The sequence below is a fragment of the Podarcis gaigeae genome (assembly GCF_964106915.1).
Source record: "Podarcis gaigeae genome assembly, chromosome: 14".
Taxonomy (NCBI): Eukaryota; Metazoa; Chordata; class Lepidosauria; order Squamata; family Lacertidae; genus Podarcis; species Podarcis gaigeae.
Window position 1 is genome coordinate 1,245,857 of NC_139690.1, and position 21,922 is coordinate 1,267,778.

At 43.9% G+C, this 21,922-nt stretch overlaps 1 protein-coding gene and 1 long non-coding RNA gene across 6 annotated transcripts in view; both read left to right on the forward strand.

Moving 5' to 3' along the window:
- CHRFAM7A (CHRNA7 (exons 5-10) and FAM7A (exons A-E) fusion) overlaps nucleotides 1–21,252 on the forward strand; it is an 80,863-nt gene extending 59,611 nt beyond the window's left edge. For 4 of the 5 annotated variants that reach the window (XM_083712220.1, XM_083712223.1, XM_083712224.1 and 1 more), the window contains 6 exons: nucleotides 2,792–2,871; nucleotides 5,085–5,252; nucleotides 8,680–8,874; nucleotides 17,685–17,771; nucleotides 18,778–18,887; nucleotides 20,481–21,252. In XM_083712220.1, the coding sequence (XP_083568346.1) occupies nucleotides 2,792–2,871; nucleotides 5,085–5,252; nucleotides 8,680–8,874; nucleotides 17,685–17,771; nucleotides 18,778–18,887; nucleotides 20,481–20,999 (1,159 nt within the window). In that variant the 3' untranslated portion in view covers nucleotides 21,000–21,252. The remainder of the gene's footprint in view (nucleotides 1–2,791; nucleotides 2,872–5,084; nucleotides 5,253–8,679; nucleotides 8,875–17,684; nucleotides 17,772–18,777; nucleotides 18,888–20,480) is intronic. The other variant, XM_083712222.1, reaches the window with a different exon arrangement.
- LOC310831578 overlaps nucleotides 1–21,922 on the forward strand; it is a 537,457-nt gene that overhangs the window by 74,970 nt on the left and 440,565 nt on the right. The gene's annotated exons all lie outside the window — the stretch shown is intronic.

Below are 21,922 nucleotides of genomic sequence, written 5' to 3' on the forward strand. Positions count from 1 at the left end.
GTGGAGAAAGTAGGCAGAAATAGGTTTTTATCTTTCCAAAGGGGGGTGTATGTCATCCAATGAAACAGACAAAAGGAAGCACTTTCTTTGCATAGTGCATAGTTGGACCATGGAATTTTCCACCACAGTATGTACTAGTGGATATCAACAACTTGGCTTTAAAAGGGGATTAGACAAATTCATGGAAGATAAAGGCACTTGATGGGATGGCAGCACAGGAATCTTTTGTGCAATATGGGGTTTGTACCCACAACACTGAGAGGAAGAGTCTCATGCTCTACCAACTGAGCTCAAGTGCAATACCGTCATACCTTGGATCCCAAACGCTTGGTACTTGTCCGTTTCGGCTCCCAAACACCAAGCGAGTGTTCCGGTTTTCGAACGTTCTTTGGAATCCGAACATCCGACAGGGCTTCTGTGGCTTCTGATTGACTGTAGGAGCTTTCTGCAGCCAATTGGAAGCTGTGCCTTGATTTCTGAACGTTTTGGAAGTCGAACGGACTTCTGGAACGAATTCTGTTCAACTTCTGCATGTACCACTGTACATGCTTTCCCCATCCTCATTTAGTCCCCCCCAACAACCCTGTGAGGTAGGTTATAATGAGTGGCACCAGGAAGAATTTTCTGACTGTACTTCCAGGAGGAAAAGATCCCTGGCTAGTTGTTGGCAGAGATATGGTAATTATGTGGTGATTAATGACAACCAAGACATAAAGGGAGATAGGGAGATAAAGGGTTAACCTCACATGCTCTGAAGAAGACTGTTCTTCAAACTGAGGACAATAGGTTTGTGCCCAGACACCAATAGTCTTGAAGGTTAGCATCAGGTCAGCTAAGCCTCCCCTCTTTTAACTACTTCTGGAATTGGGACTAGCTGTGATTTGGGTAATCTGTCTGCCAATTAAACTTCACCTAGAAAGCGAATTGAATTCTGGCATAAACATACATTAACTAACATTAACCAGCAGGCTGAAAAATAATACGAAAGTGTATCTAATTATTTGAGATTAAGAAAGCTAACAAATGGATAAGGTTTCTCTGCTTATTAAGAATGGTTATTTTATATTACTTTGAAAACCATTCTTTCTTTGGGATGCTGGCTACAGAAGTGAAGCTACATTCCTGAGCATGGGAAGCCACTTCTGTCTTAAAGAGACAGACACAAGTTTTCAAGGCAGAGATGGTTAAGGTGGAGACCAATATGGCAAAGATATTGCCCAATATCCCACTGTTGGTATCATGTGACAATTATAGGATGAGCAACTGAAAGAGCTCAGAGCTAAGATGTGTAAAATGCTCAGACCAAATAATAAACCAGGCCTTTGGGGGAAAATACTGATCAAGATTGCCTGGGCAGGAGAGTGAAATGGTAGCAGAGGATGGAATGGAGAAGACCTCCACCTGCCTGGAGGAGTGAAATAGACAAATGACAGAGTTGTGATGCCAGAGGAGTGAGATGAAACTATTGACAGAGATAGTAAGAAACATCTTGAGATGGCAGAGATCGAGCTGAGAGAGAAAGGATCCTGTGTATAAGTTGGAGTGACTTCAGAGGAAAAACCTGGCAAGCCTCTGGCAATTATTCTGGAAAAATAATGGAAGAACAGGAAATGGGAGGAACTTTTTTTCTAAATAAGGATGGGAAATCATGACCAACAGGAAATGGGATTGGAAGATATGGCATAAATGAATGAATATACAACAAATAAATAACTATTGGTTATTATCCTAATCATGGGTGTTGGAATTCCTTGAAGATAAAGCCATTATATTGGACTGGAAAAAGACTATTCAACATTTAGCAACAATAACAATTGAAGAGCCCCCTTTGGACTTTTTGTGTGGAAAAGAAAATGAATGGGGTTGAAGATTAGGAAAATACTGTCTAGCAGATTGAGGAACAGCTGGATATTACCTTGGAATATAGCTGGATGCCATTCTGGAGTGAAAACTTTGAATAACTTACACACATAATTGACAGATGGTGAATCGGAAGTTCTCTTTATTTATTTTCCTTCTCTCTTGCATTCCTTTTCTATTCCCTTTTCTTTATTTCTTGTGCCTTTTCTTTCTCCTATGCATTCTATTTGCCTATGTTTTGTTTTTTGAGGTCCTCTGTTCTGGGTTAAGGAGAGTGCACACAGGAAGGTGATGAATGTTGGGTGAAAGCCCTGCGTGAGAGGCAGGGAAGGGAGGATTTCCCAGGGTGGGAGAAGAAAGGGAAGCTCCCAGGTGAGAGGTGGGAGGGGCCACACCCTTTGTGTGAGACAAGGGTTAAGATCTACCTCTGACAGAGGGCTTTGTATTTTTTTCTTTTTTGTTATTTCTTTTTTTCATTTTTATTTAGACTAGTCTGTTTTTTATTGTAATATATGCTGAAAAGTTTCAATAAAAATAAATTAAAAAGGAATAACTTTCTGACAGTAAGAGCTGTTTGACAGTGGAACGGACTCCCTTGGAACGTGATGGACTCTCCTTCCTTGGAGGTTTTTAAGCAGAGGTTGGATGGACCACAAGTCAGGGATGGTTTAATTGAAATTCCTCCATTGCCTGCTTTGGACTAGATGACTCCTGAGATCCCTCCCAACTCTACAGTCCTGTGATTCTATGACTGCCCAAAGGTGAGAGGCATTGAGCTTCCTGGCCAAGTGGGAGGATTTGATCCCTGGTTTCCAAGTTCCTAGTCTGAGACTCAAACTGCTATACCACCCAGGCTTCACACCTTGCAGGAAACCATGCTTTATTTTTAAACTGAAGGACTAAATTTGCTTTTCTTCATTATTCATTTTAGTGCTGATGAGCGCTTTGATGCTACATTTCATACCAATGTTTTGGTGAACTCGTCAGGATACTGCCAGTATCTCCCCCCAGGTAAGAATGGTATTTTGCCGTGTGAAAATTCTGCTTTGCAGGGAACCTGGTGTGTTTTCATAGATGATAAGAGGAGATCAGGAATCAGTCAGACAATAGGCAGACAGAAATCCCTTATAAAGCCATAACAGCTTTTGCCACCACCTCAGTAATGTCAGGATGGAAGAAGAAAGACATTCTTCTTTGGCTCAGATTAAATGCAACCCAAGATAGAGAAAACTCAAAGCATCAGTGGTTGCCTTTTTACTGAAGGTAGTACTGTGCTGAACCCCCCCTTCCTACCCAACCATTCCCCATCATTTAATGAAAAATGAAATTGCATTCAAAAATTATGCAAGGAGAGAGAAAATTTAGTTGATTGGGTTGGGTGGAATATTTTGTTTGTGTGTGTCATGTTTTTCTTTTTCTTTTGAGGTGGCCAAGGGGTGTTTGTGACTGTCCTTCCTTTCATTCTTCAAATCATTTCGCCAGCTCTATGCAGCCTTCCTGGTGCCCATGTGTCAGTCAAATCATGAAGTGCCTCCTTTTTCAGATCAGGAAGTCTAGACAGCCAGGGAGGCTGCAAAGTGCTGGGGAAAGACCTCTCCCACTCCTGGGGTGAATTTATAAGCCAGTTCTTCCCCAAACTCCCCCCTCTTCTTCACTGTGGCACCCTCCCTCCCTATGCAGTGTGGGTTTTGCTAGTCACCCGTAAAAGGGACTGAGTAGGATTTTCTTTTTTATAGCTCCTCATTGGCCTTGGGATTCCTCTTTTTGCCTGCTTCATACAGTTGGGAGTAATGTATTCAGAATGGCATCTAATTTCTTTCCATCTGGTGTCTGGTTTGAGTAGGAAAGAGAAATTAAAGATCTAGTAGGCTAAAATCCTGAGGCATTTATGCAGTGAGGGCACTATTTGGCCACCCTGCACAGCATTTGCTTGGTGGGTTATTGGGGATGCCCTGTGGGCTTTGCATGTGCACCAGGATGAATGATAAGCCAGCAGAGCCATGTCAGGTTAGCAGACCCAAGGTCTTGGCAGCAGGGAGGAAGAATTCGCTTGAGCCCTTGCTGCGTGGTCACATGAGACACCTGGAAACATGCCCAGCAGTTGGGAGGGAGATGATTCCTCCCTCCTTAGGGAACTTTTCTGCTTGGACTATGTTCAATTTTGGTGAATGGGTTTTTTCTGCAGATCCTCTATATTGCTATGTTTTAAATGGATATAACCTTTCCCCACTTTAGTCATTGTGCCTTGGGTCTCCTTTATGGGTGTGATGGAAATGCTTCCTGGAAATAGACACACATGCAAATACCTTGGTCACAGAATTCATCTGCAATGAGCAGATGAATTCAACATTATCCCCAATACTGTATTCAAAAGAAGCTAGAAAGATTTCAGCACAAGTGAGAATGCTTTCTTGGTGGTGGTGGCCCCCAGATTGTGGAACGCCCTCCCTTCTGAGGTGCGCCTTCCTGGAACCGTTTTTGGCATCATGTCAAAGTGTTTTTCTTTACCCAGGGCTTTGGGTGAGTGGATGTTTACCCTGTTGGTGTGCTTGGGCTGCCCTCCAATTTTGCTGCCCTTGCAATGGTATCAAGCTTTGTAGTTTCAATGAAATAGTTTGAACAGTTTGTATGTTGTTTTAAATTGTGATATTCCATGAGCCATTCAGTGATGGACAGGCAATAAACATACATAAATAAACCTTATGAGAGTTCATTTTCTAACCATATGAATTTTTCTGGCGTCTCAATTCACACAAGATCATTTCAGTGTGTTGAATTCACTGAAGGTGTGAATCAGTCACAACTGCAAATAATCATGTGAAGTGATGCCTTTGTTCCTGCAGCTGCAATGGATCTGTGAGGTTCACATTTGGAAATACCTGAGGTTGAGCATTTATGTGTGTATGAAATAATTCAGTGGTGGGTGAGTGGGTGGCTGGGTGTAAGTGGAAATGTTGTTTTGTGAAATAAAAGCGAAATGAACAACAATCCTCAAATGAGAGAGTACAGAATGTCACTGTTTTGATAACAACGGTGCTGACCTTGATACCCTTATTTTCATTCAGCTTTGGGGAAAAACACTTTCAAGCAGATCAGTTGTTTTAAATGTCAGAGGGTGGGGGCATTTTCCTGCGAGCAGCTATACAAAAGGGAGAGAGAGAATTGCTGAGAAATGTCTGCTCATATATATACATATATTCCCTTCATCCGAAACATCCATCTAGGAATATTCAAGAGTTCTTGCTCCATAGATGTGCGCTGGTTTCCTTTTGATGTCCAGAAATGTAAATTGAAGTTTGGATCCTGGACTTACGGTGGATGGTCTTTGGATTTGCAAATGCAAGAAGCAGAAATATCTGGATACATTTCAAATGGCGAGTGGGATTTAGTCGGTAAGCTGTATGGATATTCCTAAATGCAGTTGCCTTCAGTTCAGTCAGGGAGATTTGCTTCCAGAGATGGAACTGATGTGCCTTAGAATGAACCTTGTCAGTGGCATCAGGATACTCTCTTGGGTCCTGTTTAAATGTTTAGCAGAACCTTTTTATGTCAATCTTCAATTCCATCTGAAACACAAGTAGTGTTAGATCATTGTCATCATGTTCACACACATTTCTGTTCCTTGGATTTTCAGATTGCGGGAAAGTGCTCCAAGGATTAGGGAAGGATCATAATATTCCTTGAACAATACGAGGGTGGGCCAGTCCCCTCTCCTACATGTTTAATTTAAAAATAAAATAGGATGCTAGCCCTCAGTGGTCCAGTGCTTTGCTGGAAGAACCTTAGAAGAGCCTGCTGGATCAGGCCAATGGCCCATCTCACCCAGTATCATGTCAACATGTTTTTCTTTGCCCAGGCTCTTCTTTACTTAGATGTCTGTCGGAAACCCTCAAGCAGCACTTGACCACAAGAGCCCTCTCTCCTCCTGTGATTTCCAGCAACTGATATGCAGAAGCACTGCTGCCCTTGACAGGAGGCAGAGCATAACCATCCCTGCTAGTAGCTGCTGATAGCCCTCTTCTGTGTATTGATCTAATCCTCTTTTAAAGTCATCCAAGTTGGTGGCCATCACTGCCTCCTGGGGGAAGAAGGTCCAGAGTGCTGCATGATGAAGAAGTACTTTTTCTTCCAACATTCAGCTTCATGGCATGCCCATGAGTCTGGCAGAGTAGAAACTTTATTAATTGTTTTATTACTCTCCCTTCACCATAAGTTCCCAGAATGTATCGTAGCAATTTATAATGAAATATTCAGAACAGTTTAAAGAAAAGTAAACTAAAACACAGTAAGCTATTTTATACTGAGTTGGTCCTTTAGTTCATCTATCTCAGTGTTTCCCAAACTGACTGGCAGCTGCTCTCCAGGGTTTCAGGTGAGGGGATTTCCCAGTCCTACCTGGAGATGCCACTGGGAATTGAACCTGTGACCTTCTTCGTGCAAAGCAGATGCTCTACTGCAGAGCTACAGCTCTGTTTGAATGAAAGGGTTTGGGAGTAAGACTTGCAAAAAATGGCTAAGGGATTTGGGCCTTTCTTCTCTAAAGCACCTAAAGGATAAGCAGAATCTCAGTTAATGCTCTTATACATTGCCTGCATTATCAGTGTTTAATTCTCATAAGCCTGAAGATGAATTTAGCCCCTTGGATTATACAAGTCTTCAAAACAGGCTAAACAGTTTGAACATGCTGCTCTGCACCACACACTTATCTGGAGTTTGCATTGCCCAGGTAGATGCAAACTGCAGCCCAGTGAGAGTGATGTAATAACTGAGAAAGGGCACAGGTGTTGGGTGAAATCAGGCCCGATCTTTTTTGAATACAGAAGGTAAGCAGAGTTGGCATGGCAGTAGGGTAAGGATCACTTCCTCCTTCCCCTCAGCCCCTGCCATTGCAAAGGCACCTTACTGGGTTGGGGAAGTGCCGGCCTCGCTCCATGGGAATCACACAGCATTGAACCCTGTTGAGGTGTAAGCCAAACATCCAGGTTCTCACTAGGCATCCAGAGACGGAGATTCCAGTCAGGCAGAGGCCCCAGCATGAGCGTAGGGCATCCCTCAGCCAGCACTCCCCTCAGGAACCTTATGGGGGCCCACCTTTCCAATGCTATTCTTGCCCAATGTCATTTCTGCCAAATTATACAGAATTCATTCAATGGGGAAAGGTGACCCCCATCCCAACCAGTGGAGCAATTGAGATTGGGAGGGGGAAATCCTTTCCAGCCCTGTCCACCAGTGGCCTAGAAGACCCAGTGAAATTGCAATTCTCATGGCAAAACGGCCTTCCCTTTCCTCATGAGATCTCACAGGGGGATCCCTATTCTGCAAGACCTTAGAAGTGTACTGCCAAGGAGATGTAATTCTACCTCCCTCTTGTTTTCTTGGCTTCTGGTCACCTTGTGTGCAGGTCACACCCAGAATGAGGCTAACAGACCATGGCCTTCCCCCAAGGAAACCTAGGAACTGTAGACTGGTGCGGGTGCTGAGTAGTCTCTTGTAGAAGTACATCTCTCAGGTGTTTCTAACTCTGAGGAAAGAGAGTGAGTTACCAGGGTGAGGAAGAGGAGCCCACTGTTTATACAGATGCCCTGTCTCGTAAGCCATTGAGGCTACAAGTCGGAGTAACATCTGGGTGATCACCCTCCACTGATGGCCACAAAAGTTTGCCTTCCCCAATACATCTCAGGACAAATCTTGGTCATTTGGGGGTTAACAATATGGTGGTTAGGACAGCGAAAGTGGAATTGTTCCATTACAAGCAGCACTGCCTGTAGTTTTAGCAAAACAAATTAAAACAGAACAAAGAAGCCTCTTCTACCAAGGGATGGCCTACACATAGCAGCAGCAAAGCTTGACAAAATCCAGGCAGTTTCCTCCACCAACCACTGACCAGAGCTAGATTTGCTTAGCTTCAGCAAGGTGGATACCTCAAGAGTATTTTGACCAGGAAGGAGTAATTTTTTTTGCTACTAGGTAGTGGCTGAGTGATCAGGGGTGCTATGATTGGAGTCAGCATTGAGTGGGACCTGGGTTCACACACACACACACACACACACACACACACGAAGGAGATATGCAGGGAGGAGAGTGTTGGTTAAGCCCTGCTAGCTCTGCATCATCCTAAGAACATATGAAGAACCCTGCTGAATGGCCCATCTAGTCCAGCATCCTGTTCTCACAGTGGCCAACTAGATGCCAGACAAGCAGGGCATGAAGGCAGCAGCATTCTTCCTACTTGTGATTTACAGTTACTGGTGTTCAGAGGCCTGCCACCGACAATAGTGGAAGCAGAACATAGTCATCATGGCTAGTAGTCACTGCTAGGCTTATCTTCCCCCTTACAGATGTGCTCCCTCAGCAGCTAAACCTCTGCTTGGTGGGGTGATGGGAGGCAGAGCAGTTTTACATGTGGGGGGAAGCACATGGGATGACTCTCCTGACACACACTGTCATCCCCATCACAATCATACTGCTACTCTGACTTGTAGCCTCAACGGCTTACCAGACAGGGTGCCAGTATCACACAATCAAGGCTGGAGAACGATAATTTCTGATGACAGATAATAATTTATTTGTATCAGTTGCTGTCCTTTGCTAAGCTCCCTGAATGGGGAGGCAGCAACCTTTGGAAGCAGGTAGTGATGTTGGTGGTAACAGAGGGGCGGCTGGAGGATCCATGTGGGCTTCAGTGAAGTTCTGCCAGGGCCACAGATGGCCTGGGAGCCATGAGGTGCCCACATCTGCTCTCAGCAATAACCCTGGGAGACTTTTCTTAGTAATTGCTTTGGTGAAATTCACAGGAGACCTTTTGTCCCATCCCCACAGGTGTTCCCGGGAAAAGAACCGAATCTTTCTATGACTGTTGCAAAGAGCCTTATCCAGATGTGACCTTTACGGTGACGATGCGACGGAGGACTCTGTATTATGGGCTCAATCTTCTCATCCCCTGTGTGCTGATCTCAGCTCTTGCCCTTCTCGTTTTCCTGCTTCCAGCCGACTCTGGGGAGAAAATTTCACTCGGTAAACATATTATTCTATTTGTTTATAAGCAAAGCTATTTTGCATGCATTTTCAGCTTAAATGTCACAGTCAGTTTCTGGCAAGGAGAAAGTAGTTACAAGTGGAAACTCTCAAGAAGTCAGAATGCATGGCCCAGGGATAGAGAGAGAAGGAAGATGAATGAAAAGGGGACAGAACCTATTCATGGCACAATCACAGAAGGAGGGATACTGCAGTGCAGACTGTATATGTACCCTGGAAATGGGATGGATGAATCTGTCAAATGCAATTTCTTTCACTTTCATCCCCCCCCCCATTCTGAAGTTCAGTTCACTACATTTCTGCACCAGTTTGCATTTTTTAAAAAGAAGGAAATGTGTTTGTAGTTCTAATGCAGATTTTAAATTCATCCATTTGTTGCATGAATTTTGGCTAGACATTTTTCAAGTATCCCCACCCTCATGAGGGATATTGTACTATTTTTCTGCTAATGTATTGGGATGTGTGGCTGAGTAGGGACAACAGACATAAAGTGTCTCCCCTCCCTCTCCTAGCATGATGTTGGCTGCACCCCATTCCATGCCTCGTTAAACCTAAACCCAGGCAATAGCAGCACCCCGTACCTCCACCACCTGCCCCCTCTGACCCAGAAACATGGTGCTGCTGTTTGTTCTTTGCACAGCCACTCAGTCCCACCACAGGAGAAGTCAAGATACTCTAACCGCCTTCAATTAGGGGAAGGTGTGAGAGGGCTGTGTGGATGTGGGCAGGTGTGCCATTGGGCCCCCCAGTTTTTTTCAAGGAAGGGACCTCCTCAAAATTCCCTGGCGGCTGTGCGTGCACAGTTTAAGAAAGGTATTGACAAGCTGGAAGGTGTGCAGAGCACGATGACCAAGATGATCAAGGGTCTGGAAACCAAACCTTATGAGAAATGATTAAGGGAGCGGGGTATGTTTAGCATGAAGAAGAGAAGACTGAGAGGTGAACTATCTTGAAATATCTGAAGGGCTGCCATATGGAAGATGTAGCAAGCTTCTTTTTTGCTGCTTCAAAGGGCAAAACCTGAACCAATGGATTACAAGAAAGGAGGTTTGAGCTCAACAATAGGAATAACTTTCAGATGGGAAGAGATTTGGTTCTTTGGTTATAATTATTTCTGCATTGCAGGGGGTTGAAGTGCATTACCTTTGGGATACCTTCCCACTCTCTATGATGGATTGTAGAGGCCTTGTAATTGTCCTCTGATATAGGCCTTTGAATTGTCCTCTGATATAGGCCTTTCAATTGTCTAGAATTCTCCTTGTGGAGTTCACAAGAGCTCTTCGTGTGGATTTTTTTATCACGATCATCATCATCACCACCATCATTATAGCAGAGCAGTGGAAGATATCTATATCTATATCTATATCTATATCTATATCATCTATATCGATATCTATCTATATCTATATGTATATTATCTCTCTATATATAACTTAAATGAAGCTTTAATTCTTTTTTTAAAAGTCTACTGTGGCTGAATTTAAGAAAAAAGCAAACAAATAAACAATCCCAGTCTCTCAGTGCCCCACAGGCACTTCTTGCAACAGCCATGAACCCAGGGAAATATAGATGTAGGAAAAGAACAGCAGTCTCCCCGCCCCCTCAAAAGTTGCAGGTTTTGAAAGGATCAAACTGTGTACATACCATGAAAGCACATGTCATCCCCAAAAGAATCCTGGGAGCTGTAGTCTGTGATTTCAAGCTCTGTGAGGGGTAAACTATAGTTTCCAGGGATTTTTTTTTTGGGGGGGAGGAGCCATGCTTAAATGTATGGTGTATACACAGCCCCAGTCCATCATCTTGGTTCAAAATGGCATCCAACCGTATCCCAACATAGAAGAAAGCCTGCTTCTTGATCTCAAAAACAATCATGTAAAATTTGCTTCTGGTTTTTTAAGAAGTGTCCAAATCCATAGTGAACAAATAACTTTCAAAAATATATTGTAGAGAAACAGAGAAATAAAAGTACTGAATCCCAAGCCAGAATTTAGATTGCTGGAAGAAATATTAACAACCTCAGATATGCAGATGACACAACCTTGATGGCAGAAAGTGAGGAGGTTCTTACCTTTTATTGAGGGTGAAAGAGGAGAGCGCAAAATATGGTCTGAAGCTCAACATAAAAAAAACGAAGATCATGGCCACTGGTCCCATCACCTCCTGGCAAATAGAAGAGGAAGAAATGGAGGCAGTGAGAGATTTTACTTTCTTGGGCTCCATGATCACTGCAGATGGTGACAGCAGCCACAAAATTAAAAGACGCCTGCTTCTTGGGAGAAAAGCAATGACAAACCTAGACAGCATCTTAAAAAGCAGAGACATCACCTTGCCAACAAAGGTCTGTATAGTTAAAGCTATGGTTTTCCCTGTAGTGATGTATGGAAGTGAGAGCTGGACCATAAAGAAGGCTGGTCACCGAAGAATTGATGCTTTTGAGTTATGGTGCTGGAGGAGACTCTTGAGAGTCCCATGGACTGCAAGAAGATCAAACCTATCCATTCTTAAGGAAATCAGCCCTGAGTGCTCACTGGAAGGACAGATCCTGAAGCTGAGGCTCCAATACTTTGGCCACCTGATGAGAAGAGAAGACTCCCTGGAAAAGACCCTGATGTTGGGAAAGATGGAGGGCACAAGGAGAAGGGGACGACAGAGGATGAGATGGTGGGACAGTGTTCTCAAAGCTACTAGCATGAGTTTGACCAAACTTCGGGAGACAGTGGAAGACAGAAGTGCCTGGCGTGCTCTGGTCCAGGGGTCACAAAGAGTCGGACACGACTAAACAACTAAACAACTACAACAATGGGCATTTGTTCAGGGTTAAACTTTTGTTCTTGCTTTGTTTGCTATTATTAGGAAAGGACGCATCTGCAAAAGATGGTTCACATTAGCATCTTTCCCTGTGCAAGTGATGAGCAATGAAAAAAAAGTGCCAAAGGTCACAATTCACAATCCTACAAAAATACACAGAAGGGAGGAGAAACATTCTGGGCTCTTTCCAAGTCAATAATGAATATGATAATAGTAATAGTAAAGTAGTAATGCAATTAAGGCTGCACATATAGGAAACAAAGGAAGCCGCCTGTCGACTGGAGTCAGATGCAGGTCAGCAAGCAACAAACAAGAGTTTCTCAGAGAAGCTAACTCTTTATTCAAAGAAACGGCATACAATTCAGCAATACATCCCAGCAAGTTTTGCCCCAGTAGAGCAGTTGCCAGGACTGAGGTTCCCTACCTTCATCCACCTCCAAGCCTCCTACTCTGCCAGAAGTTTCCCAAGCAGTCTCAAACTGCAACGGGGCATCTCCAATCGCTGTTCCACTCTGTGCATCACTCTGTGTGTCCTTGGAGACAAGTGGGGAGGGGAGCTTGTCACAGTAGGACAATCTGTATTCTTCTGCAGCCTTTGCCCCACCCCCACCTCTGCTTCAGCCTCTGAGTCAGAACTGCTCTCTGTCACAGGCTCTCCTTGCTCACCAAATTCTGTTGCCCCTTCAGCCTCCAACAACTCATAGAATCATAAAATCGTAGAGTTGGAAGGAACCTCAAGGGTCATCCAATCCAGGACTTCCGTAGGCGGCGCCACCGACAATGGCGGATTCCCTCTAATCTAGAGGGAGAAAGCCCCGCAGAAATTGGGTCCTACCGCTGCAGCGAAGCGGGGACCCTCTCGAAAACCGTAGGCGGTGAAGCCTGCGACCGTGGGACTCGGCGGGCACCTTTTGCGCCCCCCACATCGGCAAAGGAACCCTGCAAAGGGCTCCGGAGCGAAACGGGTTGCTGGCGCGGTGCTGTGAGTCAATCGCTACTTCTGCGGAGCGAAGCTGCACAGCTGATGTCGGAGAGCGCTGTCCTCTTTCCTGTGACAATTCGGCTCTTAAACAACAACCCGCAAGTAGGACAATTGAAAGATCGGGAGATCAAAGGAATTCCTCCTTTGATCAAAGAAATAACCTTGAATTTGGCACCGAAGCGGGAAGGTGTAAACAGGAAGTCCGCCTCCCGTTTTTTGTAAATAGATCGAAGCAAAGATCTTATAAGCTAAAAAGCCAGAAAAATTGATTTTAAGATTGAAATTTCCTGCATCTACAACCATAAAACCCCCCTGGACAGCAGGAGAAAAGGGGGGGGGGGGAGAAATTTTGACCTTTTAATCCTGCAAAGAGAGTGAAAGAATATAAGTTCCCATCGTCCCAAACCTGGGGACGGAATGTCAGGACAGAAATTGTCGGTGATGATTACTAATTGAAAACGGGGAAACTATTGACAGACAGAACTAAAAGAGAAATAAAACAATTCTACTGCTGCTTTCTGCTTGTTTGCATTATACTGAAAGGAAACAAAGAATCTGAAAATCGAAAGTAATTTTCCCTTAGTTGGTTACACTTTAAAGATGGACGTTAAATTGTAATTGTATCCCCTAGAGGGAGCCAGCCAGCGTGTTTGTTGCAAGTAACAGGGAAGATATAACATCTGTGAAAATCAGACCGTGGGACCAGCTATTTGACCTTGACAGAAAATGAATAGGGAGGAAGCCGCAGCTGCCCTTGGCAAAATAAATGCTGTGCTGCAGCAGTTGGAGGAGAAAGTGATCTTGATGAACCAAAAGTTGGATCTTATATCTGCTCCAGCCAGTAAAGATGAATCAACAGGAAACGAAGTTAAAGAAACCTCACAACAGCCAATACAGGAAACTGGTTCAACAAGGCAAGTCCAAGGGCAGAGAAAGATGGAAGAGGTTGTGACTGCACCTCAAAAGATACAGAGACTCAAAATCCCGCATGATCAAAAGCTGCAACATTGGAAGATTGAACTTGGAGAACATCTGTTAAACTTTGGATTTAAGGAAGTCATTAGCTCTGGTGGGATTGTGAAACAAGCTGATGATCATTTTTGGAACAACTACTTTTTGGATTACAAATCAAATATTGGGGAGTGGATTATCGGGGAATGGGACAATCTGATTAAAGAAAATGGAGTTTTCTGTATGGAGCTCCCCGGAGATCCACTCCCCAAGGAGAAAGGGAAGAAAATATGCAAGAAACCAACAAGGGACAGGACAGGGATGCGTGCAAGTATAAACAGGAACAAGAAAACCTGCAGAGGGGGCATAGAAGGGACTTGAGAGCCTCTGACATTAGAACACCCGATTGATGGATAGAACATAATGATGTAAGGATTGACAGTATCCGAAACCAGGAAGAAGGGACGTTGGATAAAGTTAGAATGAGAATCTCTTTTTTTATAAACTATTTTACTTTTGGAATTAGTGTAATACTAATGAAATACCCTTCATGGATCACTGCCTTGCCGTGGCGAAGGGGCTTGAAGAACTCAGAGAAGCTATGAACTATGCCGAGCAGGGCACCCAAGATGAACAGGTCATAGTGGAGAGTTTTGACCAAACGTGATCCACCTGGAGGAGGAACCGGCAAGCCACTCCAGTATCCCTGCCAAGAAAACTCCATGGATTTTACTTTCTTGGGCTCAATGATCACTGCAGATGGTGACAGCAGCCACGAAATTAAAAGACGCCTGCTTCTTGGGAGAAGGGCAATGACAGGCCTAGACAGCATCTTGAGAAGTAGAGACATCACCTTGCCAACAAAGGTTCGTATAGTTAAAGCTATGGTTTTCCCAGTAATGATGTATGGAAGTGAGAGCTGGACCATAAAGAAGGCTGATCGCCGAAGAATTGATGCTTTTGAATTATGGTGCTGGAGGAGACTCTTGAGAGTCCCATGGACTGCAAGAAGATCAAACCTCTCCATACTGAAGGAAATCAACCCTGAGTGCTCACTGGAAGGACAGATTGTGAAGCTGAGGCTCCAGTACTTTGGCCACCTCATGAGAAGAGAAGACTCCCTGGAGAAGACCCTGATGTTGGGAAAGATGGAGGGCACAAGGAGAAGGGGACGGCAGAGGACGAGATGGTTGGATAGTGTTTTCGAGGTTACCAGCATGAGTTTGAGCAAACTGCGGGAGGCAGTGGAGGACAGAGGTGCCTGGCGTTCTCTGGTCCATGGGGTCACGAAGAGTCGGACACGACTAAACGACTAAACTAAACAACAACAATGAAATACTAAAATATGCTGGAAAGAAATTAATTGGCTTTAGCAGAAAGGTTTGAAGGAGTTTAAATATGGTTTAAATCCCAAAATTTTAAGGTTTAGAAGGTAAGATAAGATTAAAGAAATTAATGGTAAATTGAACTGTAAAATCTTTAAATGATAATGATGTTGAAATGAAACGAAGCAGTTCTAGTAATAAGGTAAAATAAGAATTTGTAAGAACAGATTGATATTAGATGAAAATTTGAAGTGATAAATAATCAAGGGTAAAATATAGAGGGTATGAATTTGCTGAACCAATTTTTAAATGGAATACAAAAAAGGGAGGTGAGAGGAAGTCAGGAAAATAAGTAAATGAATGGTAAGAAATTGAAAAGAGGGATTTTTATTTTTATTTTCCTTTTCCTTTTTTATGTTAAATTTTGGTTTTTGTATTTTTGTGCCTTTTTACTTTTCTGTCTATTCTTTTGTAACCTTTTCTCTGTTAAAATCTAATAAAATATCATTTTTTTTTAAAAAAAGGGTCATCCAATCCAACCCCTGCAATGCAGGAATCTCAGTTAAAGCATCCATGACAGATGATCATCCAACCTCTGCTTAAAAACCTCCAAGAAAGGAGAGTCCACCACCACTTGTGGGAGTCTGTTCCACTGCTGAACAACTCTTACTGTCAGAAAGTCCTGCCCTCCAGAGCAGGAGAAAACAGCTTGTTCCCTCTTCCATGTGACAGCCCTTGAGATATTGGAAGATGGCTGTCATATCTCTCTTATTCTCCTCTTTTCCAGGCTAAACATACCCAGCTCCTTCAAGCACTCCTCGTAAGGCTTGGTTTGTAGACCCTTGATCATTTTGGTTGCCCTCCTCTCTCCTCTGCACACATTTCAGCTTGTCAACATCCTTCTTAAATTGTGGCGCATGCCCAGAATTGGACACAGTATTCCAGATGTGGTCTGACCAAGTTAGAAGAGAGTGGTACTACTACTTCCCTTGATCCGGACACTAGGCTTTTGTTGATGCAGCCTAGAATAGCATTGGATTTTTTTTGCTGCTGCATCACACCATTGACTCATGTTCAGCTTGTGGTCCACTAAGACCCCTAGATCCTTTTCAAATGTACCACTGGCAAGTCAGGTGTCCCCCATCTTATATTTATGCATCTGGTTCTTCCAGCCTAAATGCAGAACTGTACATTTGTCCCTACTGAAATTCATTTTGTTAGCTTGTGCCCAGTTCTACAATCTGTTAAGGTCATTTTGAATCCCGATTCTGTCTTCTGCATTATTAGCAACCCCTCCCAGTTTGGTGTCATCTGCAAATTTCATGAGCATTCCCTTAATTCCTTTGTCCAAGTCTTTTTAATAAACACATTGAACAACAACGTGCCCAGGACACCACCATGCAGCACCCCACTTGTCACCTTTCCCCAGGATGGTGAGGAACCATTAATGAGTACTCTTTGGGTTCAGTCAGTCATCCAGCTACAAATCCACCTAAAAGTTACCTCGCTCAACCTACATTTTACTAGCTTCCTCAGGGGGGACTTTGTCAAAAGCCTTACTGAAGTTAAGATACACTATGTCCACAGCATTCCCCATATCCACCCAATTTGTAACTCTATCAAAAAAAGGAATGAGATTCATCTGACATGACTTGTTTTTGAGAAACCCATGCTGGGTCTTAGTCATCACTGCATCCTTTTCTAAGTGCTTACAGATTGACTGTTGAATTATGTGTTCTAGGACATTTTATGGTATTGATGTCAAGCTCACCGGTCAGTAGTTACCTGGTTTTTCTGCCTCCCGCCTTTTGAAGTTGGGGACATTTGTCCGCCTCCAGTCTGCAGGGACTTCACCTGTTCTCTAAGAATTCTCAAAGGTCATAGACAAAGGCTCTGAGATTACACTCGCAAGCTCCTTCATCAGGTTGATCAAGTTTATCAGGTCCTGGAGATCTGAATTCATTTAAAGCAGCTAGGTGTTTCCTTACCACCTCTTTTCCTATATTGCGCTGCAGCTCCCTCCTTACACCATTTATTCTTTTATCGCCAGGTTGGGCATCACTTTCCTTTTGGGTGAAGATAGAGGCAAAGCAGGTGCTGAGCACTTCTACTTTCTCTCTGTCACCCAATAGCGTTTCTCCATCTTCTCCATACAGAGGACCTACAACTTGCTTGTTCTTCCTCTTGGTTCAAACATAGCCACAGAAACCTTTTAAATTATTTTAAACCTCTCTTGCAAGCTCATTCTGAGCTTTAGCCAGCCTGACCTTCACCTTGCAACTGTTGGCTAGTTGTGTCTACTCCTCTTTTGTGATTTCCCCTTTCTTCCATTTCTTACACATCCTTGTTGGAGTTGTCTGCCTTTGGAATTGTCTGCCTTCAATATTTCTCCTTATAGAATCTCCCATCCTTCTTGGACTCCCTTCTCTTTGACTATTTCTGACCACAGGATCTCACCCACATGTCCTAGTGTTATATGAGAGGGTGAGGCTTTTCTTTATCTTCTCTCTATATATCATGAATAATTTTATAAACTTCTATCATGTCACCTCTTACTTGCCTTTTTTTCTAAATAAAAAAGCCCCAAGCTCTGCAACCTTTCCTTGTAGGGGAAGAAATACATATTTTCATTAGTATGTGAGCCTCAATAATTTCATTCCTCTTTTCCTCAACCCCGAGAGTGCCTTTATGTCCTGATTCCATACCAATACTTTGCCTTTCAGGAATCACCGTTTTACTCTCCCTCACAGTGTTTATGCTCCTGGTGGCCGAAATTATGCCAGCGACATCTGATTCAGTGCCATTAATAGGTGAGTAACAGCAGTATTAATGTTCAGTGAGCAAATTTATATTCAAACTTGCAACAAGGCCACAATAATATAGATCAGGAATTGTGTGTGTTCAGTAGATTTACTGGTTTAGAAGTCTTGGCTTATGGTTTGGGGGTAGGAAATTGCACAGTTGGCAAATATTCGGTGAGGAAAGAAATTACAATGCTTAAAAGTAAAAGGTTTATGCTGTGGTGCTGGTAGCCAATTAAGTGGTTAATTCTACTGCCATGTCCCAGAGCCTCCAACATGTAGGGGCTTCTAATCTCTTCATTCATTCTATAAAAAGAGAGTCAGTGTGGTTACACCAGGGTTCAAATCCGCATTGGGTGACCTTGGGTCACTGCCTCTCAGTCTAACCCAACTCACAGATTTGTTGTGAGGATAAAATGGAGAAGGGGAGAACCAGAGACACCACCTTGGGCTCCTTGGAGGAGAGGTGAGGTATAAATGCAATGAATAAATAAAAGGAATTAAATACTGGACACGTGCAGAAGTATTTCCTGTCTTGCACTCATCCTGTGCTTACTTTCTGGCAGGATAGAATAAAATGACCATATCCATAGGGGGCTCTGTGCACTCCATCCTTTGGATCCAGGATGTAGGGCTATCCAATAATTGTGGAGTTGGAAGGGACTACAAGGGTCATCTAGTTCAACTCCCTGCCATGCAGGAATCTCCCCAATGTAGGGCTCAAACCCATGATCCTGAGATTAAGTCTCATGCTCTACCAACTGCACTGTCCTCTCTCCCGTGGCTTTCTAGACTGTCCTTAGACTCAAGCTTCCATCGGTCCCCAGCCAGCATGGCCAATGGCCAGGAATGGTGGGAGTTGTAGTCCAACAGCGTTTGGACTACAATGTTAGACTATTAGGTGAATGACAGCTATTTGAAGTGGCATTGCAGCCTAAATTCTCCCCATAACCTGGTCATTATTTCCTCCTCCTCCTCCTCCTCCTCTTCATCTTCTTCTCCTCTCCATTTGCAGCACAGTATTTTGCAAGCACCATGATTATTGTCGGACTTTCAGTTGTGGTTACCGTGATCGTTTTGCAGTATCACCACCATGATCCAGATGGGGGGAAAATGCCCAAGTGGGTAAGAGCCCAGATGATGCATATTTCCCCCTCCCTGTCTATATATAACTGAAACCCTGCAGATCACAGTCCTGCTACAGGAGCAGGCAAGTCATTCTTGTTCCCCAGATATTAGTTGGATGAGGCAGCAAACGGAAATGGTTTGATAGCACATATGTCTTTGCAAGCATAGTTCAGCCATACATCAGAGATGGGGGACCTGTGGCCCTTCAGCCACCATGGCCAATGGTCAAGGATGATGGGAGGTGGAGTTCTGGAGGCAACAGGTCAGGAGCATTGCTAGTGAGTTTGCTCAGGGGACCTGAACCTTGGAGTTTTCTGCCTGGTCCCTGGTCTCCTATCCTTCTAACTTCAAAAACATTTCTAAAAATCTTTACTTATGAAGTGGCTGGACGTGCTTCAAACTGCAGTCAGATCTCAGCCATTGGAGCAGATTCTACTCATCCCAAACAAACATATGTATGCATTTGTGTCTTCAGACTTCACTATGTTTAAATACATACTCCTTCTATGTTGTCAAATGAAAGGCAGTATGTTAGGCTGTATGGAATAAGGCATCAAGGTCCATCATGATGCCCTCCCATAAAAATGATCTCAGGACTTCTGCTTGAGACCTTTGTGAGCTATTACCAGTCAGGGCTGAGTGTGCTAGGCAAGATGGACCATTGATTTCGCTAATCACCAGGTAGTTTCTTAACAAACAAACAGTAGAGAGGATGAAGACAGGATATTCAAAAGTGGTTTATGAGTTTCTGTGAGGTCTTTTTTTTTGCATTAGGTGATATATATATCCCCAACATCTGGTTTAAGAATAGCTCTTAAACATTCCTGCACCAAGAGAGTTTGAACTGTCAATTAAAAAATGCAAAACTGAAGATGATTAAAAATAGTGTGTTAAATTTGATTGAAAACAGTATTTTGATTTTTGAGAGTTTGAGATGAAAACAGGAGGAAACTGGGCAAATTGCAAAGCCTAGACATTATTGTCTTAAGAGAGAGTGAGATCTGAACAAAAAGGTTTTTGTAAAGTAGTTTATCTGGAAGACACTTTGCACATGTGTGGCTCAGAAGCCAATGGGGAGGTCTGATTTCACAAGACCCTGGCTCATACACAGGGCCAGCCAAAAACATTTTGGCTCCTGAGGTGGACCCCAAAATGGAGCCCCTCTCCTCACTAGGGAAGAAAGGGTGAGGGAAGAACTACATCAAGAATGGGGTGGGGAGGGGAGAGAAAGATCTAAATTGGAATCTGCTTCCCCTGTGGATCCTGCTGCCTGAGGCGGTTGCCTCATCTTGCCTCATGGGTGGGCCAGCCCTACTCATACATTCAGCTAGGACAGTTTGGCAACCTGGCACCTCCTGCATGCTAAGAATGTGCTCTTCCACTGTGCTTTGGGCTCCCCTTTAAAGACTGCTCCTCCTCCACACTCTTGTAGTGCTAGCCCCCAACTGAATGTATGAACCAGAGTGGAGTGCAGGCACAGGGCTCATTGGTCAATGACCTTACCATTGCTAGACAAGCAAGTAACATGCAAGGGGCCAGATATCTTCCAAGATATAATAGCTACAGTGTGTTTTTATACATGTTTCCCAGACCAGAATCATCCTTCTCAACTGGTGTGCCTGGTTCCTGAGAATGAAAAGACCAGGGGAGGACAAAGTGCGACCAGCATGCCAGCATAAACAGCGTCGATGCAGTATGTCCAGCATAGATGTAAACACTGTGAGTGGGCAGCAATCCAGTAATGGGAATATGCTCTACATAGGCTTCAGAGGCCTGGAAGGTGTCCATTGCACCCCTACCACTGATTCCGGTGTGATCTGTGGGAGAATGACTTGCTCCCCGACTGACGAAGACAACCTCCTTCACAGTGGACATCCGTCTGAAACTGACCCAGAACTGGCAAAGATCCTAGAGGAGGTCCGATATATTGCCAACCGGTTCCGAGACCAGGATGAGGCAGAAGCCATTTGCAATGAATGGAAGTTTGCTGCTTCTGTTGTGGACCGCCTCTGTTTGATGGCTTTTTCGGTCTTCACAATAATTTGTACCATTGGCATCTTAATGTCGGCCCCCAATTTTGTAGAGGCTGTTTCTAAAGATTTTGCTTGACCTGCACTTGTGGACTTGCAAAAAAAGTTTTTTTTTATGTTGGCAATCTATTAAAATATGTTAAGTAGCAATAGCATATTCAGTGCACTTGGCTTATATAGGATGATTGGATGCAAACTTCTTTTGGGAGGTACAGTCTAAGAAACGGACAGTATCAGTGTTAATAGCCTTGGCAACTGCTGGGGCCTTCTGTATACTGCACCATCTCCCCAATTTACCAAATCTGGTGCCCAGAATAAATTATTTAAGTCTATTTGCATCTTCTTTGCATTGTTTATTTTTATGTTCCTATATGCCTTCACACTTTCCCACCCCACATGTTAGACACTGTCTTTATTTCAAAAGAGATGAGAACCAGAGGCCATTGGGATGGCAAATTGAGCCCCAGGTCCTCATTTCCATACATGGAAAGCTAGCATACCTGGAGTACATACAGAATATAGGCAACTCTGATCATTTGTGTTCCTGCCAAATGGTTACCAGATTTGGTCTTGATGACTACTGATAGGAACAGTGGAGGCTGGCCCACTGGGGGGCAGGGGGAACTGCCCCACCAACCTCAGCCTGCCCTCAGCCAGCCCCACCTGCCTTCCTTCCTACTTACAAGTAGTCAAGGGACTTGCCTTGTCTGCCAGCTCCATCCTCCTTGATCTCAGTATTGCCCCTTTTACATCTCAGCAGCAGGGAGGAAGACTGGGACAAAACTATTAATTGGTTCTGCCTGTCATTGGCTCTGGCTCCACATCCTGTTGGCCTCTCCTCCTTCCACCCCACAAATCTCAATGGACAGCAATCTCCAGTGCATAGGAAGGACTCCTGCGTGAGTGCCTAAGGGCCCCGCTCCTGCCACTCACCACTTGGCCTGACAGGCCTCATAAGGATGGTTGCTGCTACTGCTGCTGCTGTCCAGGAGGACTTGGAGG